Source organism: Achroia grisella, unplaced genomic scaffold, assembly GCF_030625045.1.
Source record: "Achroia grisella isolate CSIRO2021 unplaced genomic scaffold, CSIRO_AGI_Agris_v1 utg204, whole genome shotgun sequence".
Taxonomy (NCBI): domain Eukaryota; kingdom Metazoa; phylum Arthropoda; class Insecta; order Lepidoptera; family Pyralidae; genus Achroia; species Achroia grisella.
The window spans coordinates 1,830,605-1,846,245 of NW_026712703.1; the positions used below are offsets into that span (position 1 = coordinate 1,830,605).

At 30.5% G+C, this 15,641-nt stretch overlaps 1 protein-coding gene across 1 annotated transcript in view; it reads right to left on the minus strand.

Annotated features, from left to right (window-relative positions):
- Positions 1-10,684, minus strand: part of LOC131842002 (protein dissatisfaction) — a 31,238-nt gene extending 20,554 nt beyond the window's left edge. Inside the window, exons 1-3 of the mRNA XM_059190434.1 lie at positions 10,675-10,684; positions 5,012-5,092; positions 4,300-4,461 (exon numbers count right to left, since the gene is read on the minus strand). Of these exons, the coding sequence (XP_059046417.1) occupies positions 4,300-4,461; positions 5,012-5,092; positions 10,675-10,684 (253 nt within the window). The remainder of the gene's footprint in view (positions 1-4,299; positions 4,462-5,011; positions 5,093-10,674) is intronic.
- Between the last annotated feature and the right edge of the window lie 4,957 nt (positions 10,685-15,641).

The following is a 15,641-nucleotide window of genomic DNA, read 5'->3' on the forward strand; positions in this document are numbered from 1 at the left end:
ATATATCTACGTCTCCATCTATCAATGAATGGAAGTTCTTACTTTTGTAAAATTATGTATTCCTAATTTTACTGTTGTCCATATATATCTGTTATCTGTTGTTGTTGTATATATCTATATATATATATATATATATATATATATATATATATATATATATATATATATATATATATATATACATATATATACTTATATGTATCTTGTATATATATATATATATATACTTGTATATATAGATAAAAAAATATCTATGTATATATAACAGTTATCTAGTACCCATAACACAAGCTTTAGCTAGCTTAAGTTAAGGACTAGATTGCGTTGTGTGAATTGTCCTGATATTATTATTATTATTATTACTATAATAGTATATACATTTTTATTGCACTTTTAGTTAAGTAATAATACTACATTAGGAGCAATTATAAAAAAATACGATTGTGTGACTTTAAAGTTATTAGAGTCAAAAACAATTATTGTTAGAATATTTGTATGTTTATTTTATTTGTGAGATTGTGCGCGCTAAACTTTCAAATGACTTAACCAATTTATGTAGGATCTTTATTGATTATTGTGGTAAGTTTAATTTAAAATTTTACGTTCATTTTATTCCTATTGATTTAGAAATAAAAGCAGTAAGAAGTTGCGGGCCTAACTAGTGTAGTTTTACATACGATTGTATGTACTGGAATGTCTTGGCCAATTCACAATGAAAAGTGGCACTTTTATCTACTCCTTTGCTATAAATCAACTTATGTTGTGATCAAATGGAATCCTTATCATAAGGAATTGTTCATAAGTTACAGGTAGTTTTACCTAATGATGTGCTTATATGGCCTTCAGCTGGAAGGCCCGGACGTCGGAGTGTCAGTATCAATACACTCAACTTGGAGTTGACCCGTGTTTGCACAACGATATTAGTATTAGCTGATTGGCTCCATGCCAGTCGGAGTTCGGCAACTTGCTGATTTTTAGCCACACTCTCTATATATTTAGCACAATTACATTACTAAAAGTTGCAATTTATATAGCTTGATACCTACATTTTTTTAATCAATACGAAATTGAGACGGTAGTATATTCAATAAGTATGTACAAGCCTCTCTACGATGATGTTTGAATAATTATAATGATTATCAGTATACAGCTCAACTATTATTATTATTTCATTACAATACTGATATGTAGATGCTATGATAAATTAAATTTTAAATTACTTATCAACTTGGTTTGTTCAAAAAAATGTATATTAAGTAATACGAATCTAAATTATTGAATACACTAAGAAGTCATATTAAAAATAAGTCGGCAACTGTGTCTAATTATAAAGAATATTTTACATAAAAACATGCTCACATATATTACATAACGGAATTAGTACTGTTATAACAAAATAATTTTCTTATTATTTAAATTTGGAATTGCAGAACTAAATGATAAATATTATGTAATTCACGTAGATGACGAATAAGTAGATAATAGGTAGCTATTCGACGAGCAAGTTTCGTGAGGGCGTATAATTACAAGCGAGCAAACATATAAAGGTAATCCGGGCCGCGGCGCGCGGCGGCACAAAGTGATGCTCGTGAATAAATTAGCGTCGGAGCACCTGCGGCGAGACCGCAGCGTGGAGCTCCAGCCTCCGGTCCCCCAGCAGCCTCCACGCCGTTACATACATACGAGTATCTACAATATCTACCTACTCGTAATACTGCACCTGGCACACGATGGCGTATACAAAATACTCGCATCATTCTCACAGTTTTTAACTGTTTTATTTTATTTTCATGTAACTAATATTAACACAAATAGGCAAAACAAGAAAGAACAAGAAAGTTTTTTTATCTTTTACAAAAATATTGTTATAATTAGCTAATGTAGGTATTTAGAGTCTTATTTAGTAGTTAGTTCTTTCTTAACACGAACAATTTCGTGCTTAACAAAAGTTTGGCTCCCTCGACGTTTGGATTAGGTTGCACCAGGCGTGGTCACGATTTGACTGGAGTAACAGCGATCTCAATACCGATGGGTGCAGGTTGTTCAACTATTACCATGAAATTGTGAAAACGAAAAAATAGCGACACACAGTAATCAAGGTATTACTGTCCATGGTTACTGTCGCGATTTTTCGTTCGATCTGTACATATTATATAGGATCAACATAACGTGTAATCAATGGCATTTGAATTTATTTATGTTGGTACTATGAATAATTGTCACAATGTCGGCCTCGCTGGTTTAGCGGTTTAGCACACTGCTTTACTTCCAATGGTCGTGAATTCGATACCTTGCACGGTACAAACATTTGTGTTCATGAGCATGATTGTTTGTATCGGTCTTGGTCTAAAAAATTTAAGTATTTTTATCAGTTGTCTAGTACTCATAAAACAAGCTATGCTTAGCATTTGACTAGATGGCGTTGTGTTTATTGTCCAAGGATATTATTAGAATAGTCAATGTTAGTGAAGTTTGTACGTTAAATAAAATGCAAACGTTTTATATAAATTAACTAGATTAAAAAAAGAACAATAACTCAAACTATGAGATAAATCTCCTAAATTGAATTCTTGCGCTGTAGGTATATAACAGTACTGCTATAGGAGTCACTTACCTCTTCTAAATAAGCAATGAAAGGCGTTACAATCGAGAGTTAGACCCAACTTGCGGCTGACATGGGACCCCATGCATATTCAATTATTCACAAGATTTTACTTAAAGAGAGCATTTGCATATACTGTGATACTAGATACGAGATTGAAAGTTACTGAATATATGTCTCAGGGCATAAATATGTTTATATAATATCAAAATCGGTGGCAAATGTAATCAAGAAATAAGTATCTTTGAAATCGTGCCGTAGAAGATTTATCTACAAATTAGCAATATCCCGGGTTTTTTTTAAATACAACTTACGTTACTAAAGTGTTATATTCAAAATTTATAATATCTTTATTCATGTAGGTCTATTATAGACTCTTATGATATGTCAAATCTACCGTCAGTTTGAAACGATTTCGAGATGAGAAGAACTGACAAGAAACTACCTATATACCTAACTATGACGTAAAAGACTTCTTTAATGTCGATTAAGTATTTTTCGGATTTTAGCAAATAATATATATAATAATATAATCTTTCCTCTGAATGAAATACGTTTGCGTTATAACAATTTATAGAAACATAAAATCGTTATACGAAATGTTAAAATGTTTTGTTTTCGATGAATAAAAGTGACAAAGGCTGACAGAAAAACGCAATATGGTACAGGATATTGGATATATCGAGATGACGTAATGACAGATAGAATCGGGTAAATACAGCGGTGGAAATGGGACTGGCCGCCGGCCGCCGGCAGACGCTATATTTCACTCAATATTTCAACGAGTGAGCAGGGGACAAAACAACCTGCTGTGAGCTTGATGGACGCACGAATACCACGCCAGACTATAACTACTGATAGATTTCGTTGGACTATTGTCCACATCCATTGTCATTTTATGTATTTAAGTATACGTTCTATATACATACATCCATATTATTGTCTACAACATAATGTAACATTAAAGAATATGAATATAAAAATTTAAGATTGTATCTATGTATTTTTAAAGCTACATTATAAAAAAAAATTGTTGAAAAAGAAATGTTAGGAGCGGATAACCTTCAGGACTTAGGGGTATGACAAATAGATAATAGGCGATTCTCAAACCTACTGAATCTGTATATAAAATTTCATAAAAATCGTTCAATACGTTTCGGAAGAGTATGGTAACTAACATTACCATACTCTTCCGATGACACGAGAATTTTTTATGTAAGGTATATACAAAGCATATTAGATAAATTATAATCTGTGGTCATTAGTACGTCTTTTATAACGTGATAAGGCAGAAAAAAATTGGCAATGAGTGAATTATATCATAAGTAAACCATAACTACCCGTCTGTACATAAAAGATACTTGAGAAATACTATAATTCCCCTAATTATAGTATTTCTCAAGTATCTTTTATGTACAGACGGGTACTTAGCTAATGCAATGGAATTCAAATTAGAATTTGTTTTGTGCGCTAATATTAGAACAGCGTTAACCCATTTGTGTGTAGGTAATTGTTATTAATATATTTATAGCCAACTTCTCTTAACATTTTGTATTTATTTGATTACAATCGGCACATAAACAAAAGAATTCTAAACTATTATATTATTGTTCTGAATACGAAGGCGTAGCGTTAGTTTTATAACATAGATATGAAAAATATTACATAATTATAACAAAGGCCCAGACCAGCCTTACCGTCTTTGTTCATGTTGGCTTGGAAGCACTTGGCGAGTCGACAGGCACGGCACTGGTTTCGGTGGGTCTTGTCCACGGGACACCTGCCTTTCATGTCCCCGCCAGCCTTGCATGTGTACACTCTGTTTCTATGTATTGACCTTTTGAAGAAACCCGAACATCCTGCCAAAAATTACTAAATTGAAGTTTTCTGAACAATACATTTCAATAAAATGAAACAAAACTAAGTTAGGTTTTGTTTCATTTTATCGATGTGCAGGTAAATATATAATAATGAAATAAACATTCAACGTGCCCATATAAAAATAAGTTCGTACGAAAATGACTATATCTATGTAATAATGTATTATTCTTAGGTACTTAAGAATAATTCATATAATTTAGCAGATATAAATCAAACGTAAGGTTCCGTAAGTTACTTACGCCTTCAGTTACTTATATAATTATTATTAAGTATTTTATATATTTAATACAAATAATAACTTTGTAGGTACAGCATGATCGTGAAAATTGCATTCCTATTTTTAGATTAATTACTATAATATTATTTTCATTTATTTCTTAACCACAATTTGTAATTATAGTTAATTTTACCTGTATTTGATTAAAATCGTTTAATAAATTGTTACATACAGCTAAAAACTATCTTTCATATCAATTGATCTGTTTAAATTATTAGTATTTATTAAGGAGATTCATTCATCATTCTTACCATCGCAACTGTAAATGCCGTAGTGTTTCCCCGAACTTCTATCTCCGCAAACATTGCATGGGATATCCAGGAGACGATCACCTAAAACAGCACACCATTATATGTAAGTATATCGATAGAAATATATGATTTTTATATTTATTATATTACGACATATGATCTTATATGTAACTTAAAAAATAATGATATGGTCTACGATATATGTAATAACTAAGGCTATAATAACTAACTAAGCTAATTAGAAAATTAAAAATACATACAACTGGATCTTAGTTTCGTTTTAATATAAAGCAATTTGTCACCGTTAATTATTAGTAATTTTATTCAAATTAATAAAACAACAAAGTAATTTTTATAGATAGAAGAACAGAAAATGATGATGTTATGAAGTTCTGAAAAGCATAACCATTATGGCCCTTAACAAATACAACTCAGGAGCAGCCGCAGATAACGCTTTGTCTGTGGTAGCTGTTAGGACCGTATAGATATACAATATCGCTTTACTTATCTATAAGAAATTGTTTATTTATTAATTGACACCTCTAAGCACCGCGCAGAGCCCCTTTCCCAAAATAGATTAGTCAGATTACACCAATCTCGCTAATAACGTTGGTGTTTTTGTTCCGTTTACTGAAGCCTTCCCCTTCGCCCCTTTTCCTTAATGCTTACAAAAGCCTACTGTTACACCGAAGTTTTCCATAAAATACCTACATTTTACTAGGACCGATTCTATGCAGTTCTTTTTGCCACTTTCAATGGGACTGCCATTTAGGATGATGGTCGTTTATTTTTCTTTTAATTATATTATTTGAAGCTTATTATATTAATATTGCATTTGAAATGACAGAGTTTCAATCTAATTATTAGCTCATTTCACTTCTTTATAGAATAAAGCGTTTCTAACGTATAGTCACAGTTGAATTATGTTTATAAATGACCTACAAGCGCCACTAAATATAACTTTAACCACTTGTATATTTATAGATGGTGTTTGTAAAACAAACCACCATCAAATATTTTATACATGTACGGTGTGACACGTTGCCACCCTAAATGCCTTGAATCCTTTTGAGTAAAGATCTTTTCTTTTTTCGTCGAAACGGACTTAGACGACTTTGCTGTTCGTCTTTCAGGCCTCTAAGAAAAGCCGCGAAGTGTCGTAATTATCTCCCTTTTTGGTGTAGTTTGAAAGGGATTTTATGACAGAAGAAATTTATTGGATTTTGCTTTGAATATATATAAACGATTTAATGCAAGAGAAGTACCTGTCTCAATTCGGTACGTTTGAGTATAGGTAAATCAGAAACGTATAATTATAAGTATCTACAATCAAGTTTAGATTCACACCACAGACAATTCGCGCCGCATAAATAGTAGACGTTATTATGTACTTATAAAAAAACTCGGAGACATTGCAATAAAACAATATACATTAAAATAAAAACAATATATATTATAATTTCAAATAAAAATAGCTCTAATGAATATGTATATCTTAGAATTTTCTAAAGCAGATACTATTTTTAATAAAAATAATTATTCTGTAACCTATAAAAAGCTAGGTCATCAGCAAGTGACATGGTCTATATTATATTAAAAAAATACACAAATCAATACATTAATTGCACCGGAACGTATACTGGGGCGAATTATTAATGATTATTATATACATATATGTATAATAGAATATTAAAACTAATAAAAGCTGGGCGCAGTAGGTAGTGTCAATATATTGATGTGCATTGTGCAGCGATGCGTATCCCTCCACGGCCCGCGCATTGAACTATGATAATGTGCGATAAATTACGATCGTGCGAAATACAACACACATTCAAACTATCGTTTGACAATCTTCCACGGCTGTGAACGCAGTCGCGGCTTTGAAAACGGATATACCTACTTAGTTACCGATATATTATGCACATTAGGGATTATGTTTAGTGCGAACGATTATATATCACTAATCCATATTTAACATGTGATTATTATCTTTATTTATTGTATAACAACTGTTGTCTACTGGATTACACCGGGTTATGTAGTAGGCATGGGCATATTAGTTATTAGTAATATCAATAATCAACAATGGATTTAACACTTAATAATGATCTGGTATGCTATATCAGGTTGTACTTATAACTAATTTATGTAAGACATAATTATTTTGATATTTTGCATGATGTTAGAATATGATCTATATTTTCATTTGGCAATAGTAGATTTATCTCTAATATTTATTAGTATACAGACATTTTTATAGCGGCTTACAACAAGTGCAACTGATACAGTCAAGGAGTGCAGACAGGTATAAACTAAGTTTTAATATAATGAAAATATAATAATAATGCCACTGGACAAAGTAATCCGATATAGATAAGAGTTGTGCTATGGGTACTACACATACATAAGAAGTATACATAGTAAACACACAGACACATAGAAATAATCATAATTATGAATACAAATGTTTGTACCGTGCGAGGAATCAAACCCGCGACCGTCGGAAGCAGCAAAAAAAGCAGTGTGCTAAACCACTAGACCACTAGGCCATCAATTATTTATTCAATGTGAAAAACTGTAACAGGAATTTTAAATCTTACATTGGTTAGAGGATAACTTAAATTATATTTTATTTAATTATATTTACAATTACTCTTTAACTACTATTAGCTATATTGAAAGTCGACTAATTTAATAACGATATTTTATTCGTTTCGCTTAAATAAATAACTATGTCCCAGCACAACACTCAAAAGACATATACATGTATATGTAAATTGTAATCGAATATAATTTAATCTTTTGCAACAACAGACTCTTCCAGTCGATAACGTAATACATTACAGCTTTGTTCTATAACAATATCAGCTCTATGTTGATTTGCCGACGCACGATGTCCCTACTATGTGGGCTTAAGATGAAGACCAAACATAAGATGCTTACTATTTTCATGAAACTTTGTATACAGGATGTTTATGTTAATAAATTTATAATAATGTAATCTAAATTATAAAGATATTTTTAAGTAGGTTAAGGTTTGTAAAGTAACTGAATTAACAAAGTGACAAGTTTAAAAAGAATATAAGTATATAACAGTTTTTAATATAGGTAGTAAAATTACAATTTAATTAATTAATTTACATAACTTAATTGTACAACTAAGAACCTAAAATTATAAACCTTAAAAAATATAATATAATAACTAATATATATTATTAAAAAGAGGCCCTTTAGGATATATATCTATTGTTTATACCAGTTTATATTTTTGACAGCTATTCTTAACTGAAGTAGCTAATTAGCTAAACGTAGGGATAGTGATAATTTATTTTGAAGTAAGTGGCAAAAATGACATCTAGGTATATTCAAAAGTTAATTTTGTCAAAAAAGTTACATAATTTTATACTCGTACATCAACAGTATCTGGTGCTCAACAGTTTAGTGTAGTGAAAGCAATTATAATTTCATTTTCATAATTGTACACATTATTGGAATATTTACAATTGTAAACAACCTTCAAAAGTGTTTAAAACAGAGCAGTGTCCATTTCCATACATAAAATACAACTGTAATCTGATAAGTAATCAGTAAAAATATATTTATAAGGAAAAGATTTTTACACTAAACTCTATCTGCTATACCTACAATAATTACTTACTGAATTACAATGACTTTGTTTATTTGCGCAACCATCAATGGTGTGAGACATCCAACATGTGATAGGAAATAATGATTATTACTAGTAGATACCCTGTTACATATAGGTACATAACTAATTTGAAGAACCTTTTACACCATACCCGCCTTATAATCTTATGAATATCAGTTATAGCGGAATTAAAAAACTTTAAAAATAAACATTTTAATTTAAAAATAATGAAAGAATTTTGTTGCCAATAAATTCAATTTCTTCAAAGAAATTTTCTATTTAGTAATATGTATCTATATTTACACTTTAGTTGTGTTCACAACTGTGTTCTTATTTTAATTATAAACGTTACAAAAACATACTGTATAAGGGAATCTGGCGAGGGTGCGACAACTAACGAAGTTTCGGGTCTGTCCCTAAGTTACGTGAGGAGTGAGGACTCCGCTCGGGCTTTGTCCCGTCTCACTGAACTTACACGATCTTATTTGCGTACTAACTACGAACAATACGACTACTGATGGCTGTACACACAATGTTACAACTTAGTATAGTTAGCCAAGTTATGGTTATGATACTGATATTAAGTACCTAATTCGATAGAATCGAAAATATAAGTAGGTACACAAATTATTGTTTTCTTTTTATTTGACGTGGTCCCATTTCATATAAATAAAAGAATAAAATCACATAGATGTGACATACCATTCTTGGTAAGGCTGGCCATATTTTTTTGTATTTTATAACCTTGCAAAGATTGTATGCAACTATAGTATGGATATAAGAAAGTCAAAGTCAAGAAATATTTATTCATATTCATACCTATAGAGACTTGTAGGCCTCTTATGCAATTTTATCATAATTTTTTATCACTATTCCTACCATCCAGTTCGACTAGCTACTTTCGTTAAGAAGAATTGGCAAGAAAATTTTTGTTCAAAATAATATATTTTGAATCAGTTCCAATCTTGAAAAAAATACATGACTTTTCATAAGGCTAATTTTTCAAAAATATCGAAGGATAACGATTAACTAACGCTGTATAAAATTTTCTCCCAAATACCTAATCGTTTATATAGTAAAAGCCTCTAGATTGCTTAATAAAAATTTAGAATTTAGGCAAGAATAGAAAAATATAAAAAAATATTTCATTAACTTGTTTAATTTGAAAGAATAATGAGTGGTGCCGCGTTGTGTATGGATAATTCTGAGTCATAAACTATTGGTTTCTCCATGAATGGCAGAATTATATAGTTTTACTGAAATAACAAGATGAACCACAGAAACTATAGGCACTGACGAGACAAGATAGAAATCTAAACTATTTGTTTAAAAATATTAAATGCATATATTGTTTCAAATTACTAAAACTGTTATAGGATATTTTACTTTATTTAGACATACAGTTAAGTAGGTATACAGCAATACTTATTACAATACAATTACCTAATTAGATATTGTTGTAAGAATTAGGCTACGGATAATAATGTCAAATCAAAATATCTTTATTCACGTAGGTCTATTACAGACTTTTAGGATATGTCAAATCTGCCGTCAATTTGAAGTGCTTTCGAATTTTATATCTTAATGTCGATCGATCTAAACGCTTATATGTATTTGACATCTGCCCGCTATTTTGTCTAATTTATGAGACACTTATAATACTATAAATATAATATGTAAGTGATTTCCGTAGTATTTAATGATTTATTATTTGTTAAGTAGATACTTTTATATTGGTAGATTCTGTTTATAAAAACAGAAGTTATTTTTAATGGTATTAAGATAATATTTTCTATTCATCACAAATCATATAAAATGTATGTACCTACGAGCATTAACAAGAAATTGAACTATGAAACTAGTTGTTCATGTAGTATGTATGATGTATTCTTAAATTTCTTATTTAAAAAGAATTCTTTATTATATAATATAAATTAAACAAATTTCGATATTCTAAAGTAGATAACTTGTGTTGTTCAGTAAGACTAACTGAAGTGAATTAATAAGCACTAACCTGTTCCCATTCTCCGGACGGCCACTACCGGCGTCCGCTGCTTCTCCCAAAAGGCAGACAGCTCGGCTGCTGGTCTACTTACTCTACAAAAATCTAACACGCACTACCACTGCCTTTAACACACATAATTATTATTTTTCACTTACTAGTAAAACAATTAACAAACTTTTTCGGCAACTATAAAAATATCCAAAAATTCCCTATACACTCTCAGTTAACATTTAGATTTTATAGTGGACAGTGGTGTGAAAAAAAAATATATTTACGAAATTTATGACTTTTGTGAAATGACTTCACCACCCAGTCGCGGCTTTCGGCAGACTGCTCTGATAATTGTGATCTTTGAAGCCTCTGCGGAGATCGCGAGTCACATCATCCCCTGATTACACCGAGTCCCACCCCCTGAGCGGGAGAGGGTTATGTGGGTTGTTAGGGTGCGAGTGCGATAGCTTTGATCCCATCTTGTGTCCCGGTCCACAGGCTACATTGTCACGGCATCAGCGGCGGCGTATCTGACCGAATTACGTGCAAACATAATGGGCACGTTACGTGATAAGGCCACGTTTACGCAACATTTCATTTCGAAAACTTTCCACTTTTTTATTATTTTGAGATATTTTTCGACTCGCTTATATCTTTTTCATCGTATGTAGTAACGAACCGTTTTAAGATAAATTATTCTATCATTTATATCACTTTTCCATAATAGCGTTAGTAGTATTACCTAATAAATTAAAAATTATGTTAGAGTTACAAATATTATTAAAAATATACCAATTTAGTAACTCTAAGGAAGATGTCCATCCTTCCAAATGAGCATATGTTAATTGAAAATATCGCCTACCAAAATTACACAGATCCGTATAAAAATCACAAATCGTGTAAACTATCTGTCGAGTAAACATTAAAACGTCAAGTCGATCGTCGGGGTGAGAGGCAGCTTAATTGTTTGGGCGGCGGCGGCAACCAATCGCATGGCGCGGCGGCGAGGGGGCGGCGCGTAGCTGGCAAGCTCGAGCACGATCGAGCTACTAAGCGAACTTGCCACGTGCTTAGGCGCTTTTCACATTTAACCAAAGATTATTTGCAATACCTTGATTCATTCAGCCCTTGTCAGCTTTTGTGTAACTTTATGTTGATTTCAATAATTCAATGTTAAACTAGGTATCAGAAAAAATATGTAGATAATATATTAGACATTATAAAGAACGTAATGTTGAATCTGTAAGAAATTACTTGAAAGATAATAAGGTAACTTTAAGAAAAAATATATTTTGGTCCTCAAAAGGAAATCGAAGTCTAATCGTAAGTAAATATTGAGACTTCAACACAATTATCTTAAGATTGACGGTTTTCTTATTTAATCGTTTACGATTACTCATAAACCTTATAAATTGGAAAAGAATAATTAAAATCCCATTAGAAATAAACATACAAAAAAGTACAATTAAAACAAGTTTCTTTCTTATATAGAAATATGCCCAGGTGCAGAATGTGAACGTAATTTAAAAAGATAGCTTAGGTTATTTATTAAAATCTATAATCAATCTATTTATATTAAAAGTGTTCTCTCAAATTTTTAATGTTTTTTAATGTACTCTTAGTAATACCATATTTATATTGTCCATTATATATTATTGTCCATTACATATTTTGATATCTAATTTAGTTGGGATATTATCTATGTATACCATATATAAACACATACATATACATATAGATTTAGTTCATACTATAAATACTAAATAACTTTAATTGAACTACAATTGGCGTGAGAACAAAAATGAAACTTAGTTTTCTTAGGATTCTTTGGCACCTTTCAGCCAAAGAATCACAAGTTCCAAAATTCCATGGTACATTTTTAGAATTGTCATTCTGTCTGTCATTACAATAGAACTTAAGTAATCTACTTAACAGCACTTGTACATTTTAATGCACAATCCTATAAACGTGTCTAATAATGTGCTAATAGTATAAAATAGCTTATCTGCACATGGCCTTTGTTTATTTTTGTCGGTAGTTGAAAGACGTCCACGTTCCCCAAATCCTAGTCCTCTCAATAGCACGGCTCGGTGTGTATATAGTGGGAGATAATCCAGAAGCGAGCCGGTGAGGAGTGGCTCGCACGCGATAGTACTTTGGACTTTATTCATTCCTATTGCATTAACTATTTCCTTATTTCAACTCAACTTGGATTACGCTAATTCGTCTGACTGAAACGATACTCGTAATGAAGACCGGTGTTATTCACTGATTAACATATTACTGCGGCCTATAATCTACATTATTGTTACTTGATTAAAATGATATTCTTTTAAAGCTCTTTATCATATTTAATTTTCTTTAAGTTCACTTAAGTTACCAAATTGCGTATGAGATGGGGTCTAGGATTCCTAAGATACAGATCTTATATGAAGTTCAAGGTCCAGTCTCCTAAATATTTTATAATAGTATGAATGCTATTGTTATTTATATTTATGTTAATTTTTTTGGAGAAATAAATAAATATTCATATCGTATCATTCAAAGACTTTCAGAATTTTTGTTTTTATTACACCTGTTTGAATTACGCTCATCTGAATTGATCATCATAAAATTTTGTACATATGTTCTTGGAGGTATTTAAAATGAACATAGGATTATTATTAAAAAAAACAAATATAGTTTTTATAAAAAACAAAATAAAAATATTAATGTTTTGCTACTTTAACATCATCTGGGAGCCAGTAATGAAGTTATAAATCAGCACCATCTAGCAGCCAGTAAGGAAGTCAGAGCGAAGCCACAGGTAAAAGCTAGTTGTTATATATTTTTATAATTGATAATTTTCTCCAATTCTCAATCTCATTTTTACACCTGATGTTATTTATTGTTAAAATAGTAAGAATAGGCTATTATTGTAATCGGTACAGAATACGTATTCTTATCTACTAATAAATTGATGAATATCAATTCACCATAAATGTAACAAAAAATGTCAGAAATATTCACGTATTTGAAGATTTTTTCTATAAAATGTAATTATTATAGCACTGTTAACACTTTTATCACATAGTAATACTAGATAGAGCAGTAAGACACAATATTTTATGATATTGTTAATTATTCTACGCTAATATAATAATTAACATGTATTTAATTAACATTAATGTAAATATTTATTCCATGTAAGTATCTATTGCAAAACTTAAGTAATAAATGACTTTCACCTGTGAAACTGTCAGTATTGTTAAATCAGTTTCAATATTTGAAATACTAATTCCAGTATAAAATATCGGGGAAAGTATTTCAAAAAATTTTAAATATGTCCATGGGAGTTTCACACGCCATTATTTATAAAATAATCTGACGAATAAAACTAAAATCTGAGATAAACACTTAAACTTTAAACTAATATTTGAATCTTTTATTCGCTGTATAGTAGCAATTGTTCATTTTAAAAGAGAAAACATATGCACGACCGGCATAAAATGAAAGGGGTGATGCTTAGGAGCACTTGGAAAAAATCAAATAATACGCGCGTGACCACACCATTGTCAGAGGGCTCCTCACGTCCCTTATTTATAATGGCACAAAATTTGTTTGCATTCACGTGTCTTATATTATTTTTTAATGCATAAACGTTGATTGCAATAAAATTTATATATATATTTGACATTCGTTTTTATTTTTCATTTAATATCTATGTCAGTACCTACATATATTAAACGCAAACATAGACGAGATATTTATCCTGGTATTGATTATAGGTGTGGTTATATACAAATATAACCGATTTAGTTAATAGATGTCATGAGTGAAAGCTTATTTCATTAATTTTCTTCCTTGCAATTAACAGATTCAAATTAATTAGCCCCATCGTATTTACAATAATTGGGTTAGCTAAATTATTTTTCAGGAATATGTTTTATTTCAGGCAAGAGTTACAAAAAGTAATTAACTACGTAGAAAATAATATAATATTAAAAATAAATGCATTCAAATGGTAAAAATATTAATTTTATTGACTACTTAACAAGCACAGTGGAGGAGTAAAATTAGTATTAAGTATTTATGTATATATATTTTATTATTATATAATGTACAATTACTGGCAACCCTAATATGAAGTACCGTACTTACTCATAGTTACCGAGTTCGCACAACGAATGGTTCATTATCAAATCCCTGCGTATCTTTGAATACGTGAATGTGCTGTCAGACACGTAATGACAACTCATTCTGTATCAAAACACGGCTCTTTACCCTTCATTCGGCATCATTATATGACGAGTAACGACTAAGGAGTTGTGACAGTTATAAAATTTGGACAAGTAAATATCAATTGTTGTAAATAAATTTATTCTCACATGATTGATTATATGTATATTTGTCTACATACCTTTTTATTGACAAATATTCTGTACCTACACTACATTTTTACCAATTAATTTAAAGATAATCTAAAACTACATTGATATGCAATATTTTTAATAAGAATAACAGTCAAATAAACCTAATTTTGCTAATGTACCGTTTTGATATTTTCTTTAAAAATATATTTTGAATTTTCAAAATGATAAAACACTGTAACAATTGAACTGGATATGTGTAAGTTTTTTTAATATACGTAACACATATTCTTTGCGTTGTGAATGACAACATTACGAATTACCTCTTATCATGCTTAGAATGTTCTATATTTTCTGTTCATGTATTTTAACTATTGCCCATATAGCATAAACATTGGGAAATAGCACATTTTATTTTCCATGGCTATAAAAGTATGAAAAAACAAGTAAATTAGTATATCAAAGATAAAAACTATAAGTTCAATAAAACGTCTAATAAAAGGAGGCGAATGCCTCCTCCGTACAGACCGAGTTTATTACAGGTTTCGTGTTTGCTTTTAACGGTGCGATGGTATACACCTGTACTTGTGACAAATGAGCACTACGGGTAAAAATCGCGCCAGCCTCACCGCATTT